Source organism: Bos indicus, chromosome 10 (genome assembly GCF_029378745.1).
Source record: "Bos indicus isolate NIAB-ARS_2022 breed Sahiwal x Tharparkar chromosome 10, NIAB-ARS_B.indTharparkar_mat_pri_1.0, whole genome shotgun sequence".
NCBI lineage: Eukaryota > Metazoa > Chordata > Mammalia > Artiodactyla > Bovidae > Bos > Bos indicus.
In genome coordinates this window covers 84,607,084-84,631,195 of record NC_091769.1, presented here as the reverse complement: position 1 = coordinate 84,631,195, position 24,112 = coordinate 84,607,084, and the positions used below count along the sequence as shown (strand labels likewise).

Here is a 24,112-nt window from a genome sequence, read left to right as displayed (position 1 = left end):
TTCTTATAGTCCAACTCTCACATCCATACATGACTACTAGAAAAACCATAGCTTAGACTGGACAGACATTTGTTGGCAAAATAATGTCTCTGCTTTTTAATATGCTGTCTAGGTTGGTCATAGCTTTTCTTCCAACGAGCAAGCATCTTTTAATTTCATGGCTGCAGTCACCATCTGCAGTGATTTTGGAGCCCCCAAAAATAAAGTCTCTCACTGTTTCCATCTGTTTGCCATGAAGTGATGGGACATGATGCCATGATCTTAGTTTTCTGAATGTTGAGTTTTAAGCCGGCTTTACCACTGAGCCATATAATGTTATACTTTAAATGATCACTTGATTTATGGCATTTTTAGCTTAGAATTTTAGTGATGGAACAAATTATTATTATTAAGATTATTGTTAGCAGGTGTACAGTCAGAACATTTTTTTCTTGTCCCTGATAGCTCAGTTGGTAAAGAATCTGCCGGCAATGCAAGAGACCCTGGTTCAATTCCTGGTTCGGGAAGATCTGCTGGAAAAGGGATAAGCTACCCACTCCAGTATTCTTGGGCTTCCCTTGTAGCTTAGCTGTTAAAGAATCCACCTGCAATGTGGGAGACCTGGGTTCAGTCCCTGGGTTGGAAAGATCCCCTGCAGAAGGGAACAGCTACCCACTCCAGTATTCTGGCCTGGAGAATCCCAGGGACTGTATAGGCCATGGGGTTGCAAAGAGTCAGATACGACTAAGCGACTTTCACTTTCCTTATAGAATTCCGGAATAGGTGTGTGATGAAAAATACAGTGGAATTGTATATATTTGCATTCAACCATGTTTGTTCAGAGGACAGTAAAATAAAAGAGTTAGAAACAATATAATTAAACCTAGGTTTATATTCTCTTTGCTTGTTCTATCAATGAGTTTCTGCGGTACAGTGTTTTTGTGCCTCCTGTACAGTGTGTGAAGAAGGAAAGGGCACCCCACTCCAGTATTCTTGCCAAGAGAATCCCGTAGAAGAGGAGCCTACTGGGCTGCTGTCCATAGGGTTGCACAGAGTCTGACACGACTGAAGTGACTTAGCGTGCATGCGTGCATTGGAGAGGGAAATGGCAACCCACTCCAGTGTTCTTGCCTGGAGAATCCCAGGGACAGAGGAGCCTGGTGTGCTGCCGTCTATGGGGTCATAAAGAGTTGGACACAACTGAAACATTAGCAGCAGCAGCATATACAGTGTGAGCTTACTGTGTAATTCTAGTTCTGGGTATTAGTACTAACAACAATGAACACTTGGGAAACACCGCCTGTGTACTGGGCACTGTACGCCATGCAGTTTGCATATAATGATTCGTTTCATTCTCACAGTAGCCCTATCACATAGATTCTATTTTTAATCTCTCTTTCTTGGATAAGGAAACAGGCACTGAAAAGTTCAATAATTTGTCCCAATTACACAGTTAGTAAGTGGCAGATTTGCCTGGTGCTAGAATCTGTGCACTTAGTCCCCTCACACTACCTCTCAAAAATGTGCCACACTAAGCATAATAACATTTAGGCATTAGCATATAATTAGTGGCTTCCCTGGTGACTCAGATGGTCTTGGGTCGGGAAGATCCACTGGAGAAGGGCATGGCAACCCCAAACAAGAAAGAAAACCAAGAGAATGATAAACATAATTAAGTCTAGTGTTACTTCTGGGGGAAAAGAAAAGAGGACATAATCAGCAAAGGTTCATTTGGGGACTTCCCAAGGTTTAGTAATGCTCTAATTCTTAAGCTGAGTAGAAGATACACAAGTTTTCATTTCATTATGTTCTGTAACCTATATATCAATGTTTATATTCTTTTGTATACATCAGCTATTTTACAATTTAATTATGTGGAAAGCAAGTCACCTAAAATCCTTCTGAGGGTAGAGATGGGAACTGTAGAAATATAAACACATACACTTATAATTATGAGTCATCTAATTAAGGGGTAAGAAAAATAAATTACATTTAATTATAAAATTTACATCTCACTTTTTGGTTAACACCAAATGGTCAACACCGAAATCAGATTGATTATATTCTTTGCAGTCAAAGATGGAAAAGCTCTAAACAGTCGGCAGAAACAAGCCTGGAAGCTGACCATGGCTCAGATCATGAACTCCTTATTGCCAAATTCAGACTTAAATTGAAGAAGGTAGAGAAAACCACTAGATCATTCAAGTATGACCTAAATCAGATCTCTTATGATTATACAGTGGAAGTGACAAACAGATTCAAGGGATTAGATCTGATGGACTACCTGAAGAACTATGAACAGAAGTTGTACAGAAGGCAGTGATCAAGACCATCCCCAAGAAAAAGGAGTGCAGAAAGGGAAAATGGTTGTCTGAGGAGCCTTACAAATAGTTGAGGAAAGAAAGAAGCTAAAGGCAAAGGAGAAAAGGAAAGACATACCCATCTGAATGCAGAGTTCCAAAGAATAGCAAAGAGAGATTAGAAAGCCTTCCTCAGTGATCAGTGCGAAAAAATAGAGGAAAACAATAGAATGGGAAAGACTAGAATCTCTTCAAGAAAATCAGAGATACCAAGGGAACATTTCATGCAAAGATGGGCACAATAAAGAACAGAAATGGTATGAACCTAAGAGAAGCAGAAGATATTAAGAAGAGGTGGCAGGAATACAGAGAAGAACTGTACAAAAAAGATCTTCATAACCCAGGTAACCACGACGGTGGGATTACTTGCCTAGAGTCAGACATCCTGGAGTCCAAAGTCATGGGGGCCCTAGGAAGCATCACTGCGAACAAAGCTAGGGGAGGTGATGGAATTCCAGTTGAGCTATTTCAAATCCTGAAAGATGATGCTGTGAAAGTGCTGCACTCAATATGCCAGCAAATTTGGAAAACTCAGCAGTGGCCACAGGACTGGAAAAGGTCAGTTTTCATTCCAATCCCAAAGAATGGCAATGCCAAAGAATGTTCAGACTACCGCACAATTGGACTCATCTCACACACTAGCAAAGTAATGCTCAAAATTCTCCAAGCCAGGCTTCGATAGTACATGAACCAAGAACTTCCAGATGTTCAAGCTGGATTTAGAAAAGGCAGAGGAACCAGAGATCAAATTGCCTACATCCATTGGGCCTTCGGAAAAGGAAGAGAGTTCCAGAAAAACATCTACTTCTGCTTTATTGACTATGCCAAAGCCTTTGACTATGTGGATCACAATAAACTGTGGAATATTCTTAAAGAGATGGAAATACCAGACCACCTTACCTGCCTCCCAGGAAATTTGTATGCAGGTCAAGAAGCAACAGTTAGAACTGAACATTGAACAACTGACTGGTTCCAAATTGGGAAAGGAGTACATCAAGGCTGTATATTGTCACCCTGCTTATTTAACTTATATGCAGAGTACATCATGAGAAATGCTGGGCTAGGTGAAGCACAAGCTGGAGTCAGGGTTGCCAGGAGAAATATCAATAACCTCAGATATGCAGATGACACCACCCTCTGTTTGTTTTATCAAACAGAGCCATTTGATGAAAGTGCAAAAGGAGTGAGAAAGCGGCCGTAAAATTCAACCTTTATAAAACAAAGATCATGGCATCTGGTCCCATCACTTCATGGCAAATAGACGGGGAAACAATGGAGACAGTGACAGACTTTATTTTCTTGGGCTCCAAAATCACTGCAGATGGTGACTGCAGCCATGAAATTAAAAGACATTTGCTCCTTGGAAGAAAAGCTATGACCAACCTAGACAGCATATTAAAAAGCAGAGACATTACTTTGCCAGCAAAGGTCCATCTAGTCAAAGCTATGGTTTTTCCAGTAATCTTGTATGGATTTGAGAGTTGGACTATAAGGAAAGCTGAACACCAGAGAATTGATGATTTTGAACTGTGGTGCTGGAGAAGACTCTTGAGAGTCCCTTGGACTGGAAGGAGATCAAAGTCAATCCTAAAGGACATTAGTCCTAAGTATTCATTGGAAGGGCTGATGCTGAAGCTGAAACTCCAATACTTTGGCCACCTGATGCGAAGAACTGACTCTTTGGAAGAGACCTTGATGCTGGGAGGGATTGAAGGCAGGCGGAAAAGGGGACGACAGAGGATGAGATGGTTGGATGGCATCACCGACTCGATGGACATGAGTTTGAGCAAGCGCAGGGATTTGGTGTTGGACAGGGAAGCCTGGCGTGCTGCAGTCCATGGGATTGCAAAGAGTCAGACACGACTGATCAACTGAACTAAGTTTCACTTTTATTGCAAAGAATAAAGTTATTGAAATTTAGTTTGTCCAACCCGATCCAGAATGAACCACATGTGAATTCCCTGGCAGTCCAGTGGTTAGGACTCCATACTTTCACTGCTGAGTGCACAGGTTCAGTCCTTCATTGGGAAACTAAGATTCTGCAAGCCGTGCGGCACAGCCAAAAAATAAAATGGACCAAGAAAGAAAGAGAAGGAAAGGAAGGAAGGAAAGAAAGGGAGGAAGAAAAGAAAAAGAAAATAATTAAAAAAAAGAGAAATTTTAAATGAACCAAAGGCTTTTGTAAGGACATTAGAGAGCTACAACTCTTAGGAAAGTGGGGACTTGTCTCTCCAGAGTTTTTTTCATTTCTAAATTATGCTTGTTTGCTTTTCTTTTTTCTCTTGTCACAGTTGCACATCTAATTTTAGGCCCCTCTTGTATGTAAATTATAAGGAAGATTGGACAAGACAATGCTTTAGAAAACTCACTGTGACGGAAAAAAATTCACAAACACTATATAGCACAGACATTATATACATAGGATATAGACACATTCAGAAAACTTGACCTTGACACTTAATTATGAGTTTCCCCTTAAGAAAGAAAAAGAAATATCAAAGTTATCAAAAATGGTAAAATTACTGTTACAACAGTATTAGTTGTTCTGAATGTAATAATATATAAACTAAAATCTGAAACCATGGGTACCATTCTGAATAGCTGAAAAAAATTAATAAACTCACAGATTTCCTTAGTTTAGCTAAAGAGTCTTGTTCCAAGAGACTCTAATCTCATTAAAAGCGAAAAATCACATTAATTCAAAATAACATTGGGAGTACTTTAAATCATCCGCAAAGTACAGTAGTATACTATCTTGCAATAAATCCAACAGCCAAAGATATTTTATACTGTGGACAGTTTGCTGTTTTTAGCTGAAATCAGTTGAAATAGCTTGCTTATGTTTAAGAACTATGCTGTGAGAAAAATATCTATTATATTTGTATAAAGAAATCATAAATTGCTTCCCTCCTCCCTCAGCATTACAGGATTCATCCATGTTGATTGTTATAACTGTAGATGATTCACTTTTATGTTTTCTCTTGATTATTTTTTATTTTTAAAAGTGTTTAAATTGAGGTATTATTTTTATTTCTGTATGGTATTCTAATGTGTGACTATTCTGTATTTATTGTTTTGATGGATAGTTAGATTCTAGTGTTTGTTATTTTATTGTTAGAAATACTAAACAATGCTGCACAGACACTATCTTGTATACCTTCTTGTAACTTTCCTGCTGCTGCTGCTGCTGCTGCTAAGTCGCTTCAGTCGTGTCCGACTCTGTGCGACCCCAGAGATGGCAGCCCACCAGGCTCCCCCATCCCTGGGATTCTCCAGGCAAGAACACTGGAGTGGGTTGCCATTTCCTTCTCCAATGCGTGAAAGTGAAGTCTCTCAGTCGTGTCTGACTCTTAGTGACCCCATGGACTGTAGCCTACCAGGCTCCTCCATCCATGGGATTTCCCAGGCAAGAGTACTGGAGTGGGGTGCCATTGCCTTCTCCAAATAGTAAGCCCTGCAATGACTGAATAGGCTGTACATAGATAGCATATTGAAAAGCAGAGACATTACTTTGCCAACAGAGGTTCGTCTAGTCAAGGCTATGGTTTTTCCTGTAGTCACGTATGGATGTGAGAGTTGGACTATGAAGAAGGCTGAGCGCCAAAGAATTGATGCTTTTGAACTGTGGTGTTGGGGAAGACTCTTGAGAGTCCCTTGGACTGCAAGGAGATCCAACCAGTCCATTCTGAAGGAGATCAGCCCTGGGATTTCTTTGGAAGGAATGATGCTAAAGCTGAAACTCCAGTACTTTGGCCACCTCATGCGAAGAGTTGACTCATTAGAAAAGACTCTGATGCTGGGAGGGATTGGGGGCAGGAGGAGAAGGGGACTACAGAGGATGAGATGGCTGGATGGCATCACTGACTGGATGGATGTGAGTCTGAGTGGACTCCGGGAGTTGGTGATGGACAGGGAGGCCTGGCGTGCTGCGATTCATGGGGTCGCAGAGAGTTGGACACAACTGAGCGACTGAACTGAACTGAGGAGATTCTTTTAGGAACTTTAACCTTCTTAGTTACTGAATGTAACAAATCAGATGATACTTTTTAGAGAGAATTCATTTAGAAAGCTTTGCTTTATTTGGAGTTGTATTTTGCCGTTTTTTGTAGTATTGTGTGTGTATGTGTATATATATGTAGCATTTAGGAACTGATCCTACAATTAGTTGTCCCTTCCCATACATGTGGGCTTCCTTTGGCTGGGGGCAGTTATTTCTTACAAGTCTGTAGACTCCTGTTAAAGTACCATTCATGGTAAATGCCTAACACTTATTATTCTTGTTCTTTTTTTGTTCTTTCCTCAGTAGAGCAAATTAGAAGCACACCATGTGTGTTTGTAATCCTTCTTACACTCATATACTGAGGCAGTGTTCAATAAATGTGTGTCTTGTCAAGAATGAGTTTAATTACCATGAAATTATGATAATTTAGCTGACCTTTTGATTAATATTATAGATAAGATTTTATATTTGAAACAGTTGAGCCAAATACTTTGTTTAAAAACTGTCTTTAATTCCAGCAGTGGAATTTAATACACTTTTCTCCCATTTAAATACTCTAAATCTGATTTCAACAGATATTATATCAGCAAGTAGTGCATTTTCTAGAGCAGGTATGAAAAGATTCAGGAGCATTTCTAGTATTAAGTGTCTGGATCCAGTTTACTATCATTTGCTAGATTATTATAATAGCCTCCTAATTGTCTCTCTGCTTCATTCTTGTTCCCTTCAATCCTTTCTTAAACCAGCTGCCAAATGTAAAATATAAGGGCTTTCTTTTAGAATCCTCCAGTGATTCCCCATTTCTCTCAGAGGAAAATTGAAGTGTTTGGCCTACAAGGTTCTCTGTTAACTTGTTGTGTGTTACCCATGTGGTCTCATCTCTCCTATTCTCTTGTCTTCATTTTGCACTGAACACACTGACCTCCTTTCTGTTTGTCAGACACTCTGGGCAAGACCTTTAGGACCTTTGCATTGATTATTTTCTTTTTCTGGAACACTTATCCTAGTGTATGACTCACTTTTTTACCTACTTCAATTCTTTACTCAAATAATACTTAATTTAAAATTTTATCCCTACCTCAGTACTTCTAATCCCCCTCTTAACCCTATTCATGTTTTTCTCTATAGCATTTACCGTCTTCTAATATACCACAGAGCTGGTGGTGTTCAGGTAAATGCTTTACAGTTAGTTTTCCAGATATAATTCCTACATGAATGATGGTTGATATTTTTGCTTGTGTAGTGAGTAAGATGAAAATGAAGGAATGAAGTTGTGTGTCAGAATTTCACTCATTTGTCAATGACATGAGAGGCTTCTTTGCTGAATTGGATAATAGTTTTCAAATAGTAGAAGAATATTTCCTCAAAATTTTTGTGCTATTCATAAGGTAGTGCTTTAGACACCGCACACTTTTAAGTTCAGTCTGCATTGTAGCATTTTCTCCATCAGTTTCTTAGATCTGGACAAGCACAAAACAATAAATCAAGCAATAATTGATAGTTTTTGCCAAATTTCACAGTGTAAATATTTCCACTGTGGCCGATTTCAGGTTACCAACATGAAGTCACTATGCGATATTTGGAAGAGATGTACAGTAGCCCAGCATTAGGCAATATTTCTACCATACAGATACAAAATCATCAGTAGCACCAAGAGCAGAGATGATAGTAAAATGTAATGTAAAAATAGGACGTAAGATTTTAGTATTTATCTTTGTTTTAAAATAACTATGTTTATATAGTTTAATTTATAACAAAGGTTATGTTTTACACCAAGTTCACAAACTTGCTGAAAATTTAACAGTTGGATCTTGTCAGTCAGCACATCGCTGTGAATAATCTGGCTATTTATTTTCTGTCTATCTCCTTCATAGAGGCAGAGGTTTTGCTCTGTATTGTTTGCTGCAGGCTGGAATGGTAGGCAGTCAATGAATACTTGCTAAGTGAATTTTAATTAAAATAAATGTACTAGATGCTGAGCAAAAAATAAATTTTGTCTTCAAATAAATTGAAACCTTTTTCATCTTTTAATATGAAATTTTGATTATAACAATAGCATAATATTCTTACCTCTCTGAATTATTGACCTAGATTATAAATAAAAGCATGTTACTCTGAAAGGGATAGAAGATTTTTAAATTTTCCTTGCTGAAAGAAAGATAATCATGTGGTCTCTCTTTTATAAAAAGAAAAATATGAAGCATTTATGCAAAGGAAAAAACTCTGAAGTGTTGATGGAGGTTATTTCTATTTGGGATTACAGGTCATTTGTATTTCATTCTTCAGATTTTTCTGTTTTTCGTGTTCTTTACAAGTCACATCTATTATATAATAAAATTATTTTTAAATCAGCTTCTTTATCATACTCTGGTATATAGTATTTTAGTTGAAAGAGGAGGAAAGTAAAATATTACAAGTAGAATATATAGGGTAAAAGAGAGAGAAGGAAGTGAGAAAGCCATTGCATATTTGAAAGGCCTGATCTTGTTATGCAGGGAAGTACTGGGAGATAAGGCGACAATGTTGGGTTCAAATTGTAGAGGCTTCTGAATGCCAGACTCGGACATCAAACTTTTTTTTTTTTTTTTTGGACATCAAACTTTAGAATCTTCAACGGATTTTGAAGATAGTCAAGGAAGAATTCTAGGAATTTAATCTGGCACAACTCTGTAGGAAGATTAGAGGAAAGAGGGCTTGGAGTCCAGGGATTGTTGCAGAGGTCATGGATGAAGTGATTTTTCTACCAGGGCAATTACGAATAGAAGTGCTGAATGGCTGAATATCAGAGATAACTGATACCTGTTCCCATCCAGTAGCGTCTGTTGATGAACTTTGTATGGAAGAATTATGGGAAAGTGTCAGAGATGAACCTGAGAGTATGCTGTTGGCATTTCAAAGCTTTGCTGGGTATAAAGGTGTTATGAAGAAATACGAAAGTCAGGAAGAAGAATTTGTTTGAAAGGAAGAAGATAAATGGATTTGGAGATATTTGGAGTTGAAAATATAAGACTAGAATTCACAAAGAAGTCAGGACTAGATATGAGCTCTTTATGGGAGATAGAGAAAGAAGAAATGTATGTTTATAATTAGTTGAATTTTTACCCATTAAAAAAAAACAACTGAGTTCAGTATGTAATCTGTTCGTGAATTCAAAGGAGAAGTACAATTTGTCATGAGCTATAAACTTGCATATTGACAGAGACATTTTTAGTTTACTAATAAGATGACTTAACAATTCATTTTCAAATGTTAGCTAACCCTGCATTTATTAGAAAAGCTCCATGTGGTCATGATACATTTTTAATATATTGTTTGGTTTGATTTGCGAAATTTTGTTTAGAATTTATGTATGTATGTTCATGAGAAATATTGGTCTATCTATTTAAAAATCATAAATAGTGTCTTTGGTTTTGGTATCAGGTAATATTAGCCTGATAGAATGCTTTAGGAAATGTTCCCTCCTCTTCAGTTTTTTGGGAAGAGTTTGTAGAATTGGTATGATTTCTTCCTTAAATGTTAGGCAGAATTCACCAGTGAATCCATTTAGCCCAGGAGTTGTATTTGTGGAAATATTTTAAACTATAAACTGAATTTCATTAATAGGTATAGAACTTTTGTGCTGTGCTGTGCTTAGTTGCTCAGTCGTGTCCGACTCTTTGGAACCCAATGAATTGCAGCCTGCCAGGTTCCTTTGTCCATGGGGATTCTCCAAGCAAGAATACTGGAGTGGGTTGCTGTGCCCCTCCAGGGGATCTTCCCACCCCAGGGATCAAACCCAGGTCTCCTACATTGCAGGCAGATTTTTTACCAACTGAGCCACCAGGGAAGCCCAAGAATACTGAAGTGGGTAGCCTGTCTCTTCTCCAGAGGATCTTCCTGACCCAGGAATTGAACCAGGGTCTCCTGCACTGCAGGCAGATTCTTTACCAGCTGAGCTACCAGAGAAGCCCATAGGACTGTTGAGTTCAGTCGCTCACTCGTGTGCAACTCCTTGCTACCCCATGAACCACAGCATGCCAAGCCTCCCTGTCCCATCACCAACACTCAGAGTCCACCCAAACCCATGTCCATTGAGTCAGTGACGCCATCCAACCATCTCATCCTCTGTGGTCTCCTTCTCCTCCTGCCCTCAATCTTTCCCAGCATCAGGGTTTTTTCAAATGAGTCAGCTCTTCGTATCAGGTGGCTAAAGTATTGGAGTTGCAGCTTCAAAGGGTTATCTATTTCTTCTTGAATAAGCTATGAAAATTTGTACCTTGAAAGGAATTTTTCCATTTCATCTGAGTTGAATTTATTGGCATAAACTTGTTCATAATATGCCCTTATTATTTTTAATATCTATAGACTCTTACAGAGATAACACCTCTGTCATTCTTTTTATTTGTTTATTTTTGGCTGCACTGAGTCTTCACTGCTGCCCTTGGGCTTTCTCTAGTTGCAGCGAGTGGGGGCTACTCTCGAGTTGTGGTGCATGGGCTTCTCATTGCAGTGGTGTTGCAGAGCATGGGCTCTAGAGTTGATGGGCTCGGTAGACATGGCACCCAGTTTTAGTTGCCCCTCAGCATGTGGAATCTTCCAGGATGATGGATTGAACTTGTGTCCTCTGCATTGGCAGGAGGTTCTTAACCACTGGACTATCAGAGAAATCCTCTCATTCTTGACATTGGTAATTTGTATCATTTTTTTCCCCCTGAATAGTCTGGCTATAGGTTTATCAGTTTTTCTTCAATCTTCTCCAAGAGCTAGCTTCTGGTTTCCTTTTTTCTGTATTTATATTTTCCTACTTTACTGCTTTCTGCTTTGATTCCTACTGTTTACTTTTTTCTCCTTACTTTGCATTTCTTTGTCCTTTAGTTTCTATAGGTAGAAGCTAAGGTCATGGTTTTAAGTTAAGACCTTTCTTATTTTCTAATATAGATGTGTAGTGCAGGGTCTTTCAATAGTGCACTATTGGCATTCTAAGCTGGACAATTCTTTCTTTTCAGGAGCTGGCCTGTGTGTTATAGGATGCTTAGCAGTATCTCTGGGCACTATCCATGAGATACCAGTAGCATCTCCCCTAGTGACAACCAAAAATGTCTTCTCCAGGTATTGTCAAATGTAGAGGATTCCTCCCCACATCTGGTTGAGAACCACTGGTTTAGTGCTATAAGTTTCTAAGTTCTGCTTTTGTGACATCCCATAAATTTTGATATATTGTGTTTTCATTCAGTTCAAAATACTTTCTGAATTCCTTTTTGATTTCTACTTTGACCCATGGGCTATTTTGAAATGCATTATCTAGTTTCCAAATATTTCGTGATTTAATTCCTTTGTGGTCAGAGATCATACTTTGCATGACTTGGAACCTTCTAAATTTAAGACTTGTTCTATGGCCCAGAATATGGTCTATGTTGGTAAATGTTCCATATGCACTTGAGAAGAATGTGTACTCTGTTGTCATTGGGTAGAATGTTCTATAAATGTCAGTCAGATCTTGTTGATTGATACTGTGGCTCAAGTCTTGCTGTACATCTCCTTTTTTATTTTCTTCCTTATTCTGTTAATTATTGTGATGGGAGTATATAGCCACTCCAACTTTCTTTTGATTTGTATTAATATGGTATATTGTTTTCTGTCATTATACTTTTAACCTTTTTGTGTCTTTATATTTTAAGTAGGTTTATTACAGGCAACATATTGTCGGGTCTTGCTTTTTTATCCAGTCTAATGAGCTAGTTAGTCTCTTTGACTACTGGGGCAGCTAGTGTCACTGATAAAGGTGCTGTCTTCCCTAACAAGTCTATTCCAGATCTCACTGGGGGAACTTGTGGCAATGGAGCCAGCCTGCAGGACCGTGGTGGACAGGGTGGAGGGCTGGTTAGTATGGTAATACCATCCTTCCTGTGCCTATCTAGGACCAGGCAGAGGCACATGAAGGCAGACCAACCCTCTGGGGACCCTGGAGGAAGCCAGCAACTGTGCCTGAGAGAGATGGAACTTTTGGAATCCGACTTGCATTGTTACTGACCGATCAGAATGTTCACCTGCCTTCAGTTCAGTTCAGTTGCTCAGTCGTGTCTGACTCTTTGTGACCCATGGACTGCAGCACGCCAGGCCTCCCTGTCCGTCACCAACTCCCGGAGTTTACTCAAACTCATCTCCATTGAGTCAGTGATGCCCTCCAGCCATCCCATCCTCTGTCGTCCCCTTCTCCTCTTGCCTTCAATCTTTCCCAGCATCAGGGTCTTTTCCAATGAGTCAGCTCTTCGCATCAGGTGGCCAAAGTATTGGAGTTTCAGCTTCAGCATCAGTCCTTCCAGTGAATATTCGGCACTGATTTCCTTTAGGATTGACAGGTTGGATCTCCTTGCAGTCTTGCAGGGACTTGCAGAGACTCTCCTGAGTCTTCTCCAACACCACAGTTCAAGAGCATCAATTCTTTGGTGTTCAGCTTTATGGTCTAACTCTCACATCCATATAAGACTACTGGAAAAACCATAGCCTTGACTAGACAGACCTTTGTTGGCAAAGTAATGTCTCTGCATTTTAATATGCTATCTAGGTTGGTCATAACTTTTCTTCCAAGGAGCAAGCGTCTTTTGATTTCATGGCTGCAATCACCATCTGCAGTGATTTTGGAGCCCCCCAAAAATGAAGTCTGCTACTGTTTCCATTCTTTCTCCATCTATTTGCCATGAAGTGATGGGACCGGATGCCATGATCTTTGTTTTCTGAATGTTGAGCTTTAAGCCAACTTTTTCACCCTCCCCTTTCACTTTCATCAAGTGAAGTTCCTCTTTACTTTCTGCCATAAGGGTGGTGTCATTTGCATATGTGAGGTTATTTATATTTCTCCTAGCAGTCTTGATTCCAGCTTGTGCTTCTTCCAGCCCAGCATTTCTCATGGTGTACTCTGCATATAAGTTAAATAAGCAGGGTGACAATATATAGCCTTGACTTACTCCTTTTCCTATTTGGAACCAGTCTGTTGTTCCATGTCCAGTTCTAACTGTTGCTTCTTGACCTGCATACAGGTTTCTCGAGAGGCACGTCAGGTGGTCTGGTATTCCCATCTCTTGAAGAATTTTCCAGTTTGTTGTGATCCACACAAAGGCTTTGGCATAGTCAATAAAGCAGAAATAGATGTTTTTCTGGAACTCTCTTGCTTTTTCAATGATCCAGCGGATGTTGGCAATTTGGTCTCTGGTTCCTCTTCCTTTTCTAAAACCAGCTTAAACATCTGGAAATTCTCGATTCAGGTTCTGTTGAAACCTGGCTTGGAGAATTTTGAGCATTACTTTACTAGCGTGTAAGGTGAGTGCAATTGTAGTAGTTTAAACATTCTTTGGCATTGCCTTTCTTTGGGATTGGAATGAAAACGGACCTTTTCCAGTCCTGTGGCCACTGCTGAGTGTTCCAAATTTGCTGGCATATTGAGTGCAACACTTTCACAGCATCATCTTTCAGGATTTGAAATAGCTCAACTGGAATTCCATCACCTCCACTAGCTTTGTTCGCAGTGATGCTTCCTAGGGCCCCCATGACTTTGGACTCCAGGATGTCTGGCCCTAGGTGAGTGATCACGCCATCGTGATTATCTGCGTCGTGAAGATCTTTTTTGTACAGTTCTTCTGTGTATTCTTGCCACTTCTTAATATCTTCTGCTTCTGTTAGGTCCATACCATTTCTGTCCTTTATTGTGCCCATACCATTTCTGTCCTTTATTGTGCCCATCTTTGCATGAAATGTTCCCTTGGTATCTCTAATTGTCTTAAAGAGATCTCTAGTCTTTCCCATTCTATTGTGTTCCCCTATTTCTTTGCACTGATCACTGGCCTTACTACTTTGTTAAAACAGCTGTTGCATTGTGGGAGGTCACAGAATGGATCCTGGGCAAGGGACTCAGCACAGTGAATGTTTACTATCTAGAATGTAAGCATCGCAAAAACTTATCACTGGTATGGCTATATCAAGTCATACTGGCCAATTATATGGTGTGTATTTCTGTATTCACGTTGAGTGTGCTGGGTTTAATTGTTTATTATATACTAACACCTATTAGAAAAAATTAGGAAAATAATGAGATCATCACAAGAAAAGTTTCACCTATCCTAACTGCTTATGGTTGCCCTGGTCTTTTCCCTGATCTTCAGGCTTATACACATCTCCACCTGGCAGCCTGATAAACAGACCCCTCAAATTCAACAGTTCGGTTCACTGAATTCTTCTATCCAGCTTACTGAGGCCTAAAACTTAGGAGTCATATTTTGATTTCTTTCTCTTCCTCACCTTTTATAATTAATTCCTGCTTTTGACTTTCCGCACAAAGAGAATTCTGTTGATCAACCAAAACTGAGTTTATTAAACTTACTGCAGCAAAGGAGAGCACCACTATGAAAGAGTCTTGGTAGTTAGGGGAAGTTGGGAAAGGTTATTTCTGGGGTTTTGAGATCTGGACTCCGATGGTTTAAGGCAGGTCCTTCAAAGTGGGGAACTGGTTTAGATGGGCAAAGTTTGTGACACAATATTTAAAATTAATGGACATAGCAAGAGGAGCAGTCTGTTATCATGTGAGGAGAACTGTTTGCCCTGATGCATGAATTGTTTGCCCAGATAGGTTAGTTTATTAAACTTGCCTGACAAAGTGTAGCTAATTCTTGGCTTACAGTCTTATCATCTTGGGCAGAGTGCTTTCCTGAAGCACAATTACATCATGTTGACTCAGTTAATTCATAGATTTCCTGAATCTATGTTTTGTTGATGATGTTACCTCTACCTGAAATAATCTTTTCCCTCCTACTTCCCACAGTATGTGACTATTTTTTGTTCTTTTAAAACTTAACTCAGGCAGTGTCTCCTATAGGAAATGTTTCCTGAACCTAGACTGCTTCTAGGTGATACTGTATATAGTGCTATTATTACATTCTCCATGTTGTGCAGAAATGAACCTTTTATAAAGGGAAGAGAGCCATCTAAAGGCTAGTTGTCTTATTAATTTCTGTATCCACTAGCATTCATAACAGGGCCCAGCACATGGTAAGTTTTCAGTTTTTACTAACCCAAACAAATTGGGTCAGAGGAGGAAGAGCAGAGGAATAGGAGATAAGAGGTGAGGATTTAACTTTAAATTAATGCAATTGAGGCAGTATCAGTGCACCCAAATATAGAAATTTAAGTAAGAGAGGAAGAGTTAAGAGTACAATTAGAAAATGCTCCTAATTGGGGTAATAGTTTGTGTTGATTATTTCTCCAAAAGTGATAATGCAAAGAGAACACCAATGGAGAATTATTTGAGGAATATCTACAGTGGGTGGGAGAAAGTAGAGGAAGCCCTCAAAGGCATCGGTAGAAACAGAGATGAGGAGGATAAACCAGAGGATTTGCTGATTTGGGCAGTTAAGTTGTACGCAGTGACCTCTTAAAATCCAGTAGAATGGGGATATCATTTTTTTTTTTAATTTAGTTTGTAGGACAAAATAAGTTTGTTCTCAGGTTTTATACTTAGAAAAATATATTCTTTGTATTCTTCAACCAGGACTTCCACGGGGGGTATGATTTTCTTTATTTGGGAGTCAAGTTTAACCTTATTGAGGGCCAGTAGTAAACATTACTTTGAATTAACATTTTCTATTTTTCCTTTTTTTGGTAAGCAAAATCATTATACATAGATTACCCAAAAATAGAATGTTTGGTTTCTCCCTTGTATTAATTATTATCTTAATTGCTAGATTATTTTGTAGGCCAGTGGTAGTTACACATTAAGAAGTAGCAAGCAAGATATTATGATTATTTTCTTTTTACCAAGTTTATTTTAGAACAGTTACAGATATATCACTAATTTTCAAAAAATTTCCAGCTCTGAAACCCTTTCCTTAAACTTTAACATGGAGCCCCAACATGTAAGTCAGAGAAGGAGAAGCTGGTCTGTTGGAAGCTGTGACAGGGACTGAAAGCCCTCCTGAGAGTTGTGTCAGTCTTCTAACCTCCTCCTCTTTCCTTCCAAACACCTGTGGTACCAGGAACTCCTCTGTGGAAATTCTAGGGCCGCCTAAAGCATAGTTCAAAAATCACTGATATGTAATTCTCTTTGTAGAAATGTTGATGTCAAGCCATTTTAATACTGAAAGTAACATGATATTTAGACCCCCAAATCAGATGATACTTCCAGTCTGTTATCTTTATTGGTCAGTAGAATGGTACAACAACAAAGAGCAAATAAATTTGTACTGGTGCTATTTAGACAGAGGTTGGATATCAGGGCTTCCCTGATAGCTCAGTTGGTAGAGAATCTACCTGCAGTGCAGGAGACCCTAGTTCGATTCCTAGGTTGGGAAGATGCGCTGGAGAAGGAATAGGCTACCCACTACAGTATTCTTGGGCTTCCCTTGTGGATCAGCTGGTAAAGAATCTGCTTGCAATGTGGGAGACCTGGGTTTGATCCCTGGGTTGGGAAGATCTCCTGGAGAAGGGAAGGGTTACCCACTCCAGTACTCTGGCCTGGAGAATTCCATGGACTACAGTCCATGGTCTCACAAAGAGTCGGACATGACTGAGTGACTTTAACTTCACTTCACTGGATGTCTTCCTTTCAGGGAAGTTGTCCAAGTAGTTCCTTTGTTAGTGGGAGGTTGGCCTACTATTAAATGCAGTCTCTTTCAACATCGATGATTCTCTGATCTTACTGTCCACATTTATCCTACCTTGTAAATACCATCTAATAGGATGGGCTCTATTGTATTTTTCATTTCTTCAACTTTATAGTGTGCTGTATATATGACAGGCACTGTATTAGGATGCAAGGGTACTATTGAAACAAGTAAATGTGAACAAATAAGATACAACCTTCCATAAAGGAAATAGAAAATTGCTATAAGGTTTGAGGAGTAGTTATAGAGGTAAGCAGAGGGTATTCATGGGACTCATATGAAATGAAAGGACCCAGACCAGATAGGGGCTTTTCAGAAAAAATGCTAGCTTCTGTGAAGACTGAGCTGACTCTTTGAAAATGAGTAAACTTGAACCAGAAGCAAATAGAGAAAGGTCTTTCTAAGCAGAGGAAGGAACATGTACAGAGGCTCTGAAAGATAGCCTGCCTTGTTTAAAGTAGTTTGGGTAGTTGAGTATGCCTGGAGCTTAGCATGTGAATGGAGCTGGTGGGTGAAGCCAGATGAAAAAAGACTGTTTGCACCATGCTTGGGAATTTGGACTTTACCTTAAAAGTGATGTGAAGCAATTAAAGGATTTTAAGCAGAGTAATTAATGATCAGATTTGTGTTTTAGAAAGCGCTCTGTCTGGCATTAGTCAGGAGAGCAGATTGAAGTAGACCTCTCTTGGAAGCAGAGAGACCATTAAGTTGTTAAGCTTTTGCAGTGATATAAGCAAAAATAAGGATAGTAAAACTCACATGGTGGGTGGGGAAATTAATTCAGGATATACTAAGGAAATAAATCCATAGTTATTGGTCCGAGAAAGAATAAAAGTAGAGGTGACTTTCAGGTGTTTGACTTGGCCAGCTGGGTAAGTGTATAGTCTTTTTTTGCTAAGAGAAAGAAATTAAAAAGAAAAACACATGTATGCCTGTGGCGGATTCATTTTGATATTTGGCAAAACTAATACAATTATGTAAAGTTTAAAAATAAAATAAAAATTAAAAAAAAAAAAAAAAGGGCATCATACGGACTTTTGTCTCAAGATTCTTAGAGTGCCACCTTGAGCAAGGATATGGATGTTTTTTATTTTCTTATATTTGTATTTGTATATATTTTTGAAATGTGATATGAAAGTATATAACAGGATATATTATCAAGGAAGGTTAAGGAATTCTTTTTGGAAGTCTATTAGATTAAGATAGACTCTCATTTAAAGTAGTTTAGAAATAAGTGATCTACTTAAAAGCAAAGGAATGGATTACCTTTTGTCCATCCAGTCCTTTGATTATTTAATATCCACCTTACCTACTCTATAAATCAACTTTTAATTGAGAAATAATAAATTCATTTTTAGAAAATCCAGAGATTTTATCATTCATCTCTCAGAATTTTTACCTTTTAAGAAAATATGTGGTAAGAATGGCCTGTCTCTGTGAATTAGCTAATTTGGTAATAGTTCTGCTGTGGCATTATGCACTGTAAAATACAAAATGATTTTCCTCTGAATGCAGGCTTTGATTTTCAAGTCTTTCATTGGTGTTATGTGGGAATTAATGTTCCATCCCTTGTTATTTAACATTCCTGGCAGAGACGTTTCCTTTATATAGCTTTGTCACATCATTTTCTCAAGTTAAGATCTCCTTTTAGGCTGGTTGAGGTGCTTAAATCCCTCATGGAAGGAATGAGCAATGCTCCTAAACAGAAAACTGAAGGTATTGGTTTCAGATTTTGAGATTTGCTCTATAAAGGGATACATTCATTATGTTTATTCATTGACTCTTAAATGCTCTATTGTTTCTTATTAGATAAGTCTTCCTTCTCTGTAGTTTTGTGATTTCTTCTGTACCTTTGAAAGCATTAGAGAAGTGCCTCTTCCAGTAACAAAACAAAAACACTGTAGTTTAAACCAAAAAGATTCCCAAATTTCAGTGTTTCAGAATGATTTTTTCCTGATAAAGATAAAAGCTTTCAGAATATTTTCAGAAATTGTTAGCAGTTTATAATTTGGCCTAGATGTACAAATTTCTTTATTCAGTAGTTAAAATGGATTTGAGAGGTAGATTAGTAGAAATAGTCATTGGTTTATTACAATTAAAGTGCTTGAAAGTTCTTAGAATAACATCTCTTCAGATCCTACAAGAGGTTATTGTTGTTTTACTAGAACTAGTATTATAATTGTCTTTGAAAAAAGTGAAATGATTTGTTTGTTTGAACTTAGGGTTACTCTAAAAGGAAGTATGTTAATTGCTCATTTCCCCCTAAAACAAAACCTTTGATTTGGAATAATAGTTTTTTATTAGTATCATAATCTGAACTTTTAAATATGTGAGAAGTTTCAGTTCAGTTCAGTTCAGTCGCTCAGTCGTGTCCGACTCTTTGTGACCCCATGAATCCCGGCATGCCAGGCCTCCCTGTCCATCACCAACTCCCGGAGTTCACCCAAACTCATGTAAGAAGGTAGTAACTTCCTTTTCATATTTCTTTTACAGCTTGTAAAAATTAAAATGAATAAACTACGGCAGAGTTTTAGGAGAAAGAAAGATGTTTATGTTCCAGAGGCCAGTCGTCCACATCAGTGGCAGACAGATGAAGAAGGAGTTCGTTCTGGAAAATGTAGCTTCCCAGTCAAGGTAAGACTTCATGTTTCTATAAATCTCGATGTGGGAAAAAACTGACAGTTTATTGTATGTGAAATTCCATTAATTAGGACAGTTAAAACACTTCAAAAGCTAATCTCTTTATATTCTGCTTCAATGACAGAATTTGAAGAAAATAGATTATAATTAATGATTTTTCTCCTTATATTTATTATTTTTTTTAATATATATGCTTTATTGACTTACATTGTTTCAGGTGCACAGCAAGGTGGTTCAGTTATACAAATATGCATATATTATTTTTTAAACTATTTTCCACCATAAGTTATTACAAGATACTGACTATAGTTTCTTATGATATACAGTCAACCTTTGTTGCTTGTTGCATATCTATTTTTTAATTAGAAATCTAGCATTCTATTTATACTAAGTCAAACAAGTGGAATCAAAAATGTCATAATTTTTTAATTAGGCAAAAATTCATGTTCTCTAAAATATATATATTATACATAGTTATATATATGTATATAAAAGCTTTTCTACTACACTTGATAAAAGCTTGAGAAAGAACAGTCAACAAGAAGAGAAGAGATGGAAGAAATCAGAGAACATAAACTAAAGGAAATGTGGGCACTGAATATGAAATAGAAAAAGTGAAACAAACTAGGTAAAAGTAAAAGATCATCATATAGTCCAGTTGATTTTAAACGCATCTGCTCGTTAGAAACATATCTGGAGCTCTGGAGAAAAAAAGCAATACAAAGCATTTGTAGTTCTCAGAAGATTTCAAGATACTTCTCATATGCATCTAGGTTTTAAAAAGTGATTTTAAAAGGTTTCTCTAATAGATCCTAGTTTTGGTGACACAGAATTCTATTATTTTTCTCTTGACGAATCATGATACAGTAGTATTAAGTGAGTAGTAGTGACATAATCACAATAGTAAAAGATTTGTTTATTGGTTTTCACAATCAGTTCAGTTTGGTCACTCAGTTGTGTCCAACTCTTTGCTACCCCATGGACTGCAGCACGCCAGGCCTCCCTGTCCATCACCAACTCCTGGAGCTTACTCAAACTCATCTCCATTGAGTCGGTGATGCCATCCAACTGTCTCATCCTCTGTCATCCCCTTCTCCTCCTGCCCTCAATCTTTCCCAGCGTCAGGATCTTTTCAAATGAGTCAGCTCTTCACACAGGTGGCCAAAATATTGGAGTTTCAACTTCAGCATCAGTCCTTCCAATGAATACTCAGGACTGATTTCCTTTAGGACGGACTGGTTGGATCTCCTTGCAGTCCAAGGGACTCTTGAGAGTCGTCTCCAACACCATAGTTCAAAAGCATCACTTCTTCAGTGCTCAGCTTTCTTTATAGTCAGACTCTCACATCCATGCCTGACTACTGGAAAAACCATAGCTTTGACTAGATGGACCTGTGTCAGCAAAATAATGTCTCTGCTTTTTAATATACTGTCTAGGTTGGTCATAACTTTCCTTCCAAGGAGTAAGCGTCTTTTAATTTCATGGTTGCAGTCACCACCTTCAGTGATCTTGTGAGCCCGAAAGATAAAGTCTCTCACTGTTCCCATTGTTTCCCCCATCTGTTTGCCATGAAGTGATGGGACCAGATGCCATGATCTTTGTATTTTTAATGTTGAGTTTTAAGCCAGCTGTTTCACTCTCCTTTTTCACTTTCCTCAAGAGGCTCTTCTGCCATAATGGTGGTGTCATCTGCGTATCTGAGATTATTGATTTTTCTCCTGGCAATCTTGATTTCAGCTTGTGCTTCATCCAGCCCAGCATTTCTCATGATGTATTCTGCATATAAGTTAAATAAGCAGGGTGACAATATACAGCCTTGATGTACTCCTTTCCCAATTTGGAACCAGTTGTTCTTTTGAACTGCATTCAAAAGGGTATATCTTTCCTTTTCTCCTTTGCCTTTAGCTTCTCTTCTTTTCTCAGCTCTTTGTAAGGCCTCCTCAGACAAACATTTTGCCTTTTTGCATTTCTTTTTCTTGGGGATGGTCTTGATCACTGCCTCCTGTACAGTGTCATGAACCTTAGTCCATAGTTCTTCCGTCAGTCTGTCTATCAGATCTAATCCCTTGAATTTGTTTGTGACTTCCATTGTATAATCGTAAGGGATTTGATTTAGGTCATACCTGAATGGTCTAATGGTTTTCCCTACTTTCCTCAATTTAAGTCTGAATTTTGCAAGAAGGAGTTCATGATCTGAGCCACAGTTAGCTTCCAGTCTTGTTTTTGTTGACTGTAAAAATAAGTCCTGTAATCAAGGAAATCCTATAATCAAATCCAGATCAGATCAGATCATTCGCTCAGTTGTGTCCCACTCTTTGCGACCCCATGAATCACAGCACGCCAGGCCTCCCTGTCCATCACCAACTCCCGGAGTTGACTCAGACTCATGTCCATTGAGTCAGTGATGCCATCCAGCCATCTCATCCTTTGTCGTCCCCTTCTCCTCCTGCCCCCAATCCCTTTCAGCATCAGAGTGTTTTCTGCCCTCCAGACCAGATTACCTGAGGATTCCCAGTCTCTTTGTCAGATCCCCAGGCTGTAAAGCCTTACGTGGGGTTTACAACCTTCACAGTGGTGGGAGAATTTCTTGGAATTATTGTTCTGTAGTCTGTGGGTCACCCACCCATAGGGTGTGGGATTTGATTTTATTGTGATTGTGCCCCTCCTACCATCTTTCTGTGGCTGCTTCTTTGTCTTTGGATATAGATTATCTTTTTTTAGTATCTTTTTACAGTGTCCTCCTGTTGATGGTTGTTCAACAGCTAGTTGCAATTTTGGTGCTCTCGCAGGAGAAGATGAGCACGCATCCTTCTACTCTATCATCTTGCACCGGAAGCCTTCTCATTATATTTAAATAAGAATTTCTGGTATATAATTTGAAATCACTACAAATAAGACCACTTCTAATGAAAATACTAATCCTGAAATACCTAAAAATTCTGAATTATCAAGAATCAAGTTTTTTTCAACAGAACATGCTTACTAATTGTGGAACAAAGGAAGTGAGTATATGCTTTCTTAAATACAGGCCTGGTATGTTCTATAAAGTCTTAAATCAGAAGAGTTAAAAAGGATTTTATCCTTAATCTTTTTTTTTTTCTATTTGAATAGATATTTTTATTTATTTATTTTTAATTGGACGCTAATTACTTTACAGTATTGTAGTGGTATCCTTAATCTTGTAACTTTTAATTGAGTTCATTTAAACTAATGCTTTCATTTGTCACATCAGAAAATGGAAGCTTTAAGAGTTTAAGAACATAGTGAAGATCTAGAGAAGGGGGTGCCTTGTAGGTGCTTTTTGTTACTGCTACTTGAGACTGAAGAAGAATCATCTGTATTTAAGGTCATAGAAGAAATAAATGTGCGTGCTACACTGTTCAGTGAGAAGAAGCAATTAATAGTTATATATGCTATGAGATGTGTGAGGAGGAAAAAATAGAAGGAACTACACCAAAATGTTAATATCTTGAAGAAGAAACTTTAATTTGAAGTGTTAGCATTTTTCTCTATTTTTTGTATATTCTTATGTATGAATATTTTTATTGTGATTTTTCTCCTTTTTTACTGCCTTGGTATTATGCATGAAACATGGACCAAAGCCTCAGAAAGAAAAAAAGTCATTATGATTGGAAAAGTGATTTTGAGAATCTCTGGGAACTTAATACATGACTCTTAAAATACACAGATTTTCCATAGTCCATCAGTGATGAAGCATTTTCCTAATCACTTAGCTTTGTCTGTGCAACTTACTTGCTGAAACTTCTTTTATAGGAATAATAAACTTAATGTTTAATTTTAAGTGGTTAGTATGATATTAAGATTAAAAAAAAAAACAACCCCACCTCTCTTACATAAAACCTAACACTCTTCTTTAGTGCCTCACATCCAGCCAAACAGTGGATTCATTTTGATTATACAAATCAAGTATTAAGTATTGGGTTCCTTAACGTCTTACAGAAAAAAACCAAATGAACTTTTTGGCCAACCTGATATGTTGAAGTGGATCCTCTTACACATTGCTGATTGCTTGGAGGATACTTTGCAACCTCATGGGAGGGCAATTTGGAAAATATCAGTTAAAATTTTCAATGCACTTTTCATTTGACTAGCAATTTTACATTTGAGAATTACATCTATAGATATATACCAGCATGAGTGGTCATTCTAGCAATTTGTTTATAATAGTAAAAATGTGGAAACTCAGTTAAACATCATTCTGAGACTAGATAAAGAAATGACATCTGTTGAGGGGAATCCTTTGACACTTAAAAAAAGAATAAGGTAGATCTGTCTTCACATATTTATAAATTTTTTTGAACTCCTGCTATGTGCCAGACAGATGTTAAGTGGTAAGCAAATAAGATACAGTTCTCGCTCTGTGGCGTTTATAGTCTCCTTATGGGGGAGAGACTTTTAATTTGATATCTGTGTTACTAATACATGATTACAGACTGAGATAAGTGCTTTTTATTTACTTTTTTTCTCTTTTCAAAAAGTTTTTT

The 24,112-nt window shown here is 38.0% G+C and overlaps 1 protein-coding gene across 12 annotated transcripts in view; it reads left to right on the top strand.

The window, feature by feature from the left end:
* The window catches only part of NUMB (NUMB endocytic adaptor protein), a 160,657-nt gene that overhangs the window by 83,900 nt on the left and 52,645 nt on the right, over window positions 1-24,112 (top strand). For all 12 annotated transcript variants that reach the window (XM_070797831.1, XM_070797829.1, XM_070797828.1 and 9 more), the window contains one exon: window positions 19,461-19,601. In XM_070797831.1, the coding sequence (XP_070653932.1) occupies window positions 19,476-19,601 (126 nt within the window). In that variant the 5' untranslated portion in view covers window positions 19,461-19,475. The remainder of the gene's footprint in view (window positions 1-19,460; window positions 19,602-24,112) is intronic.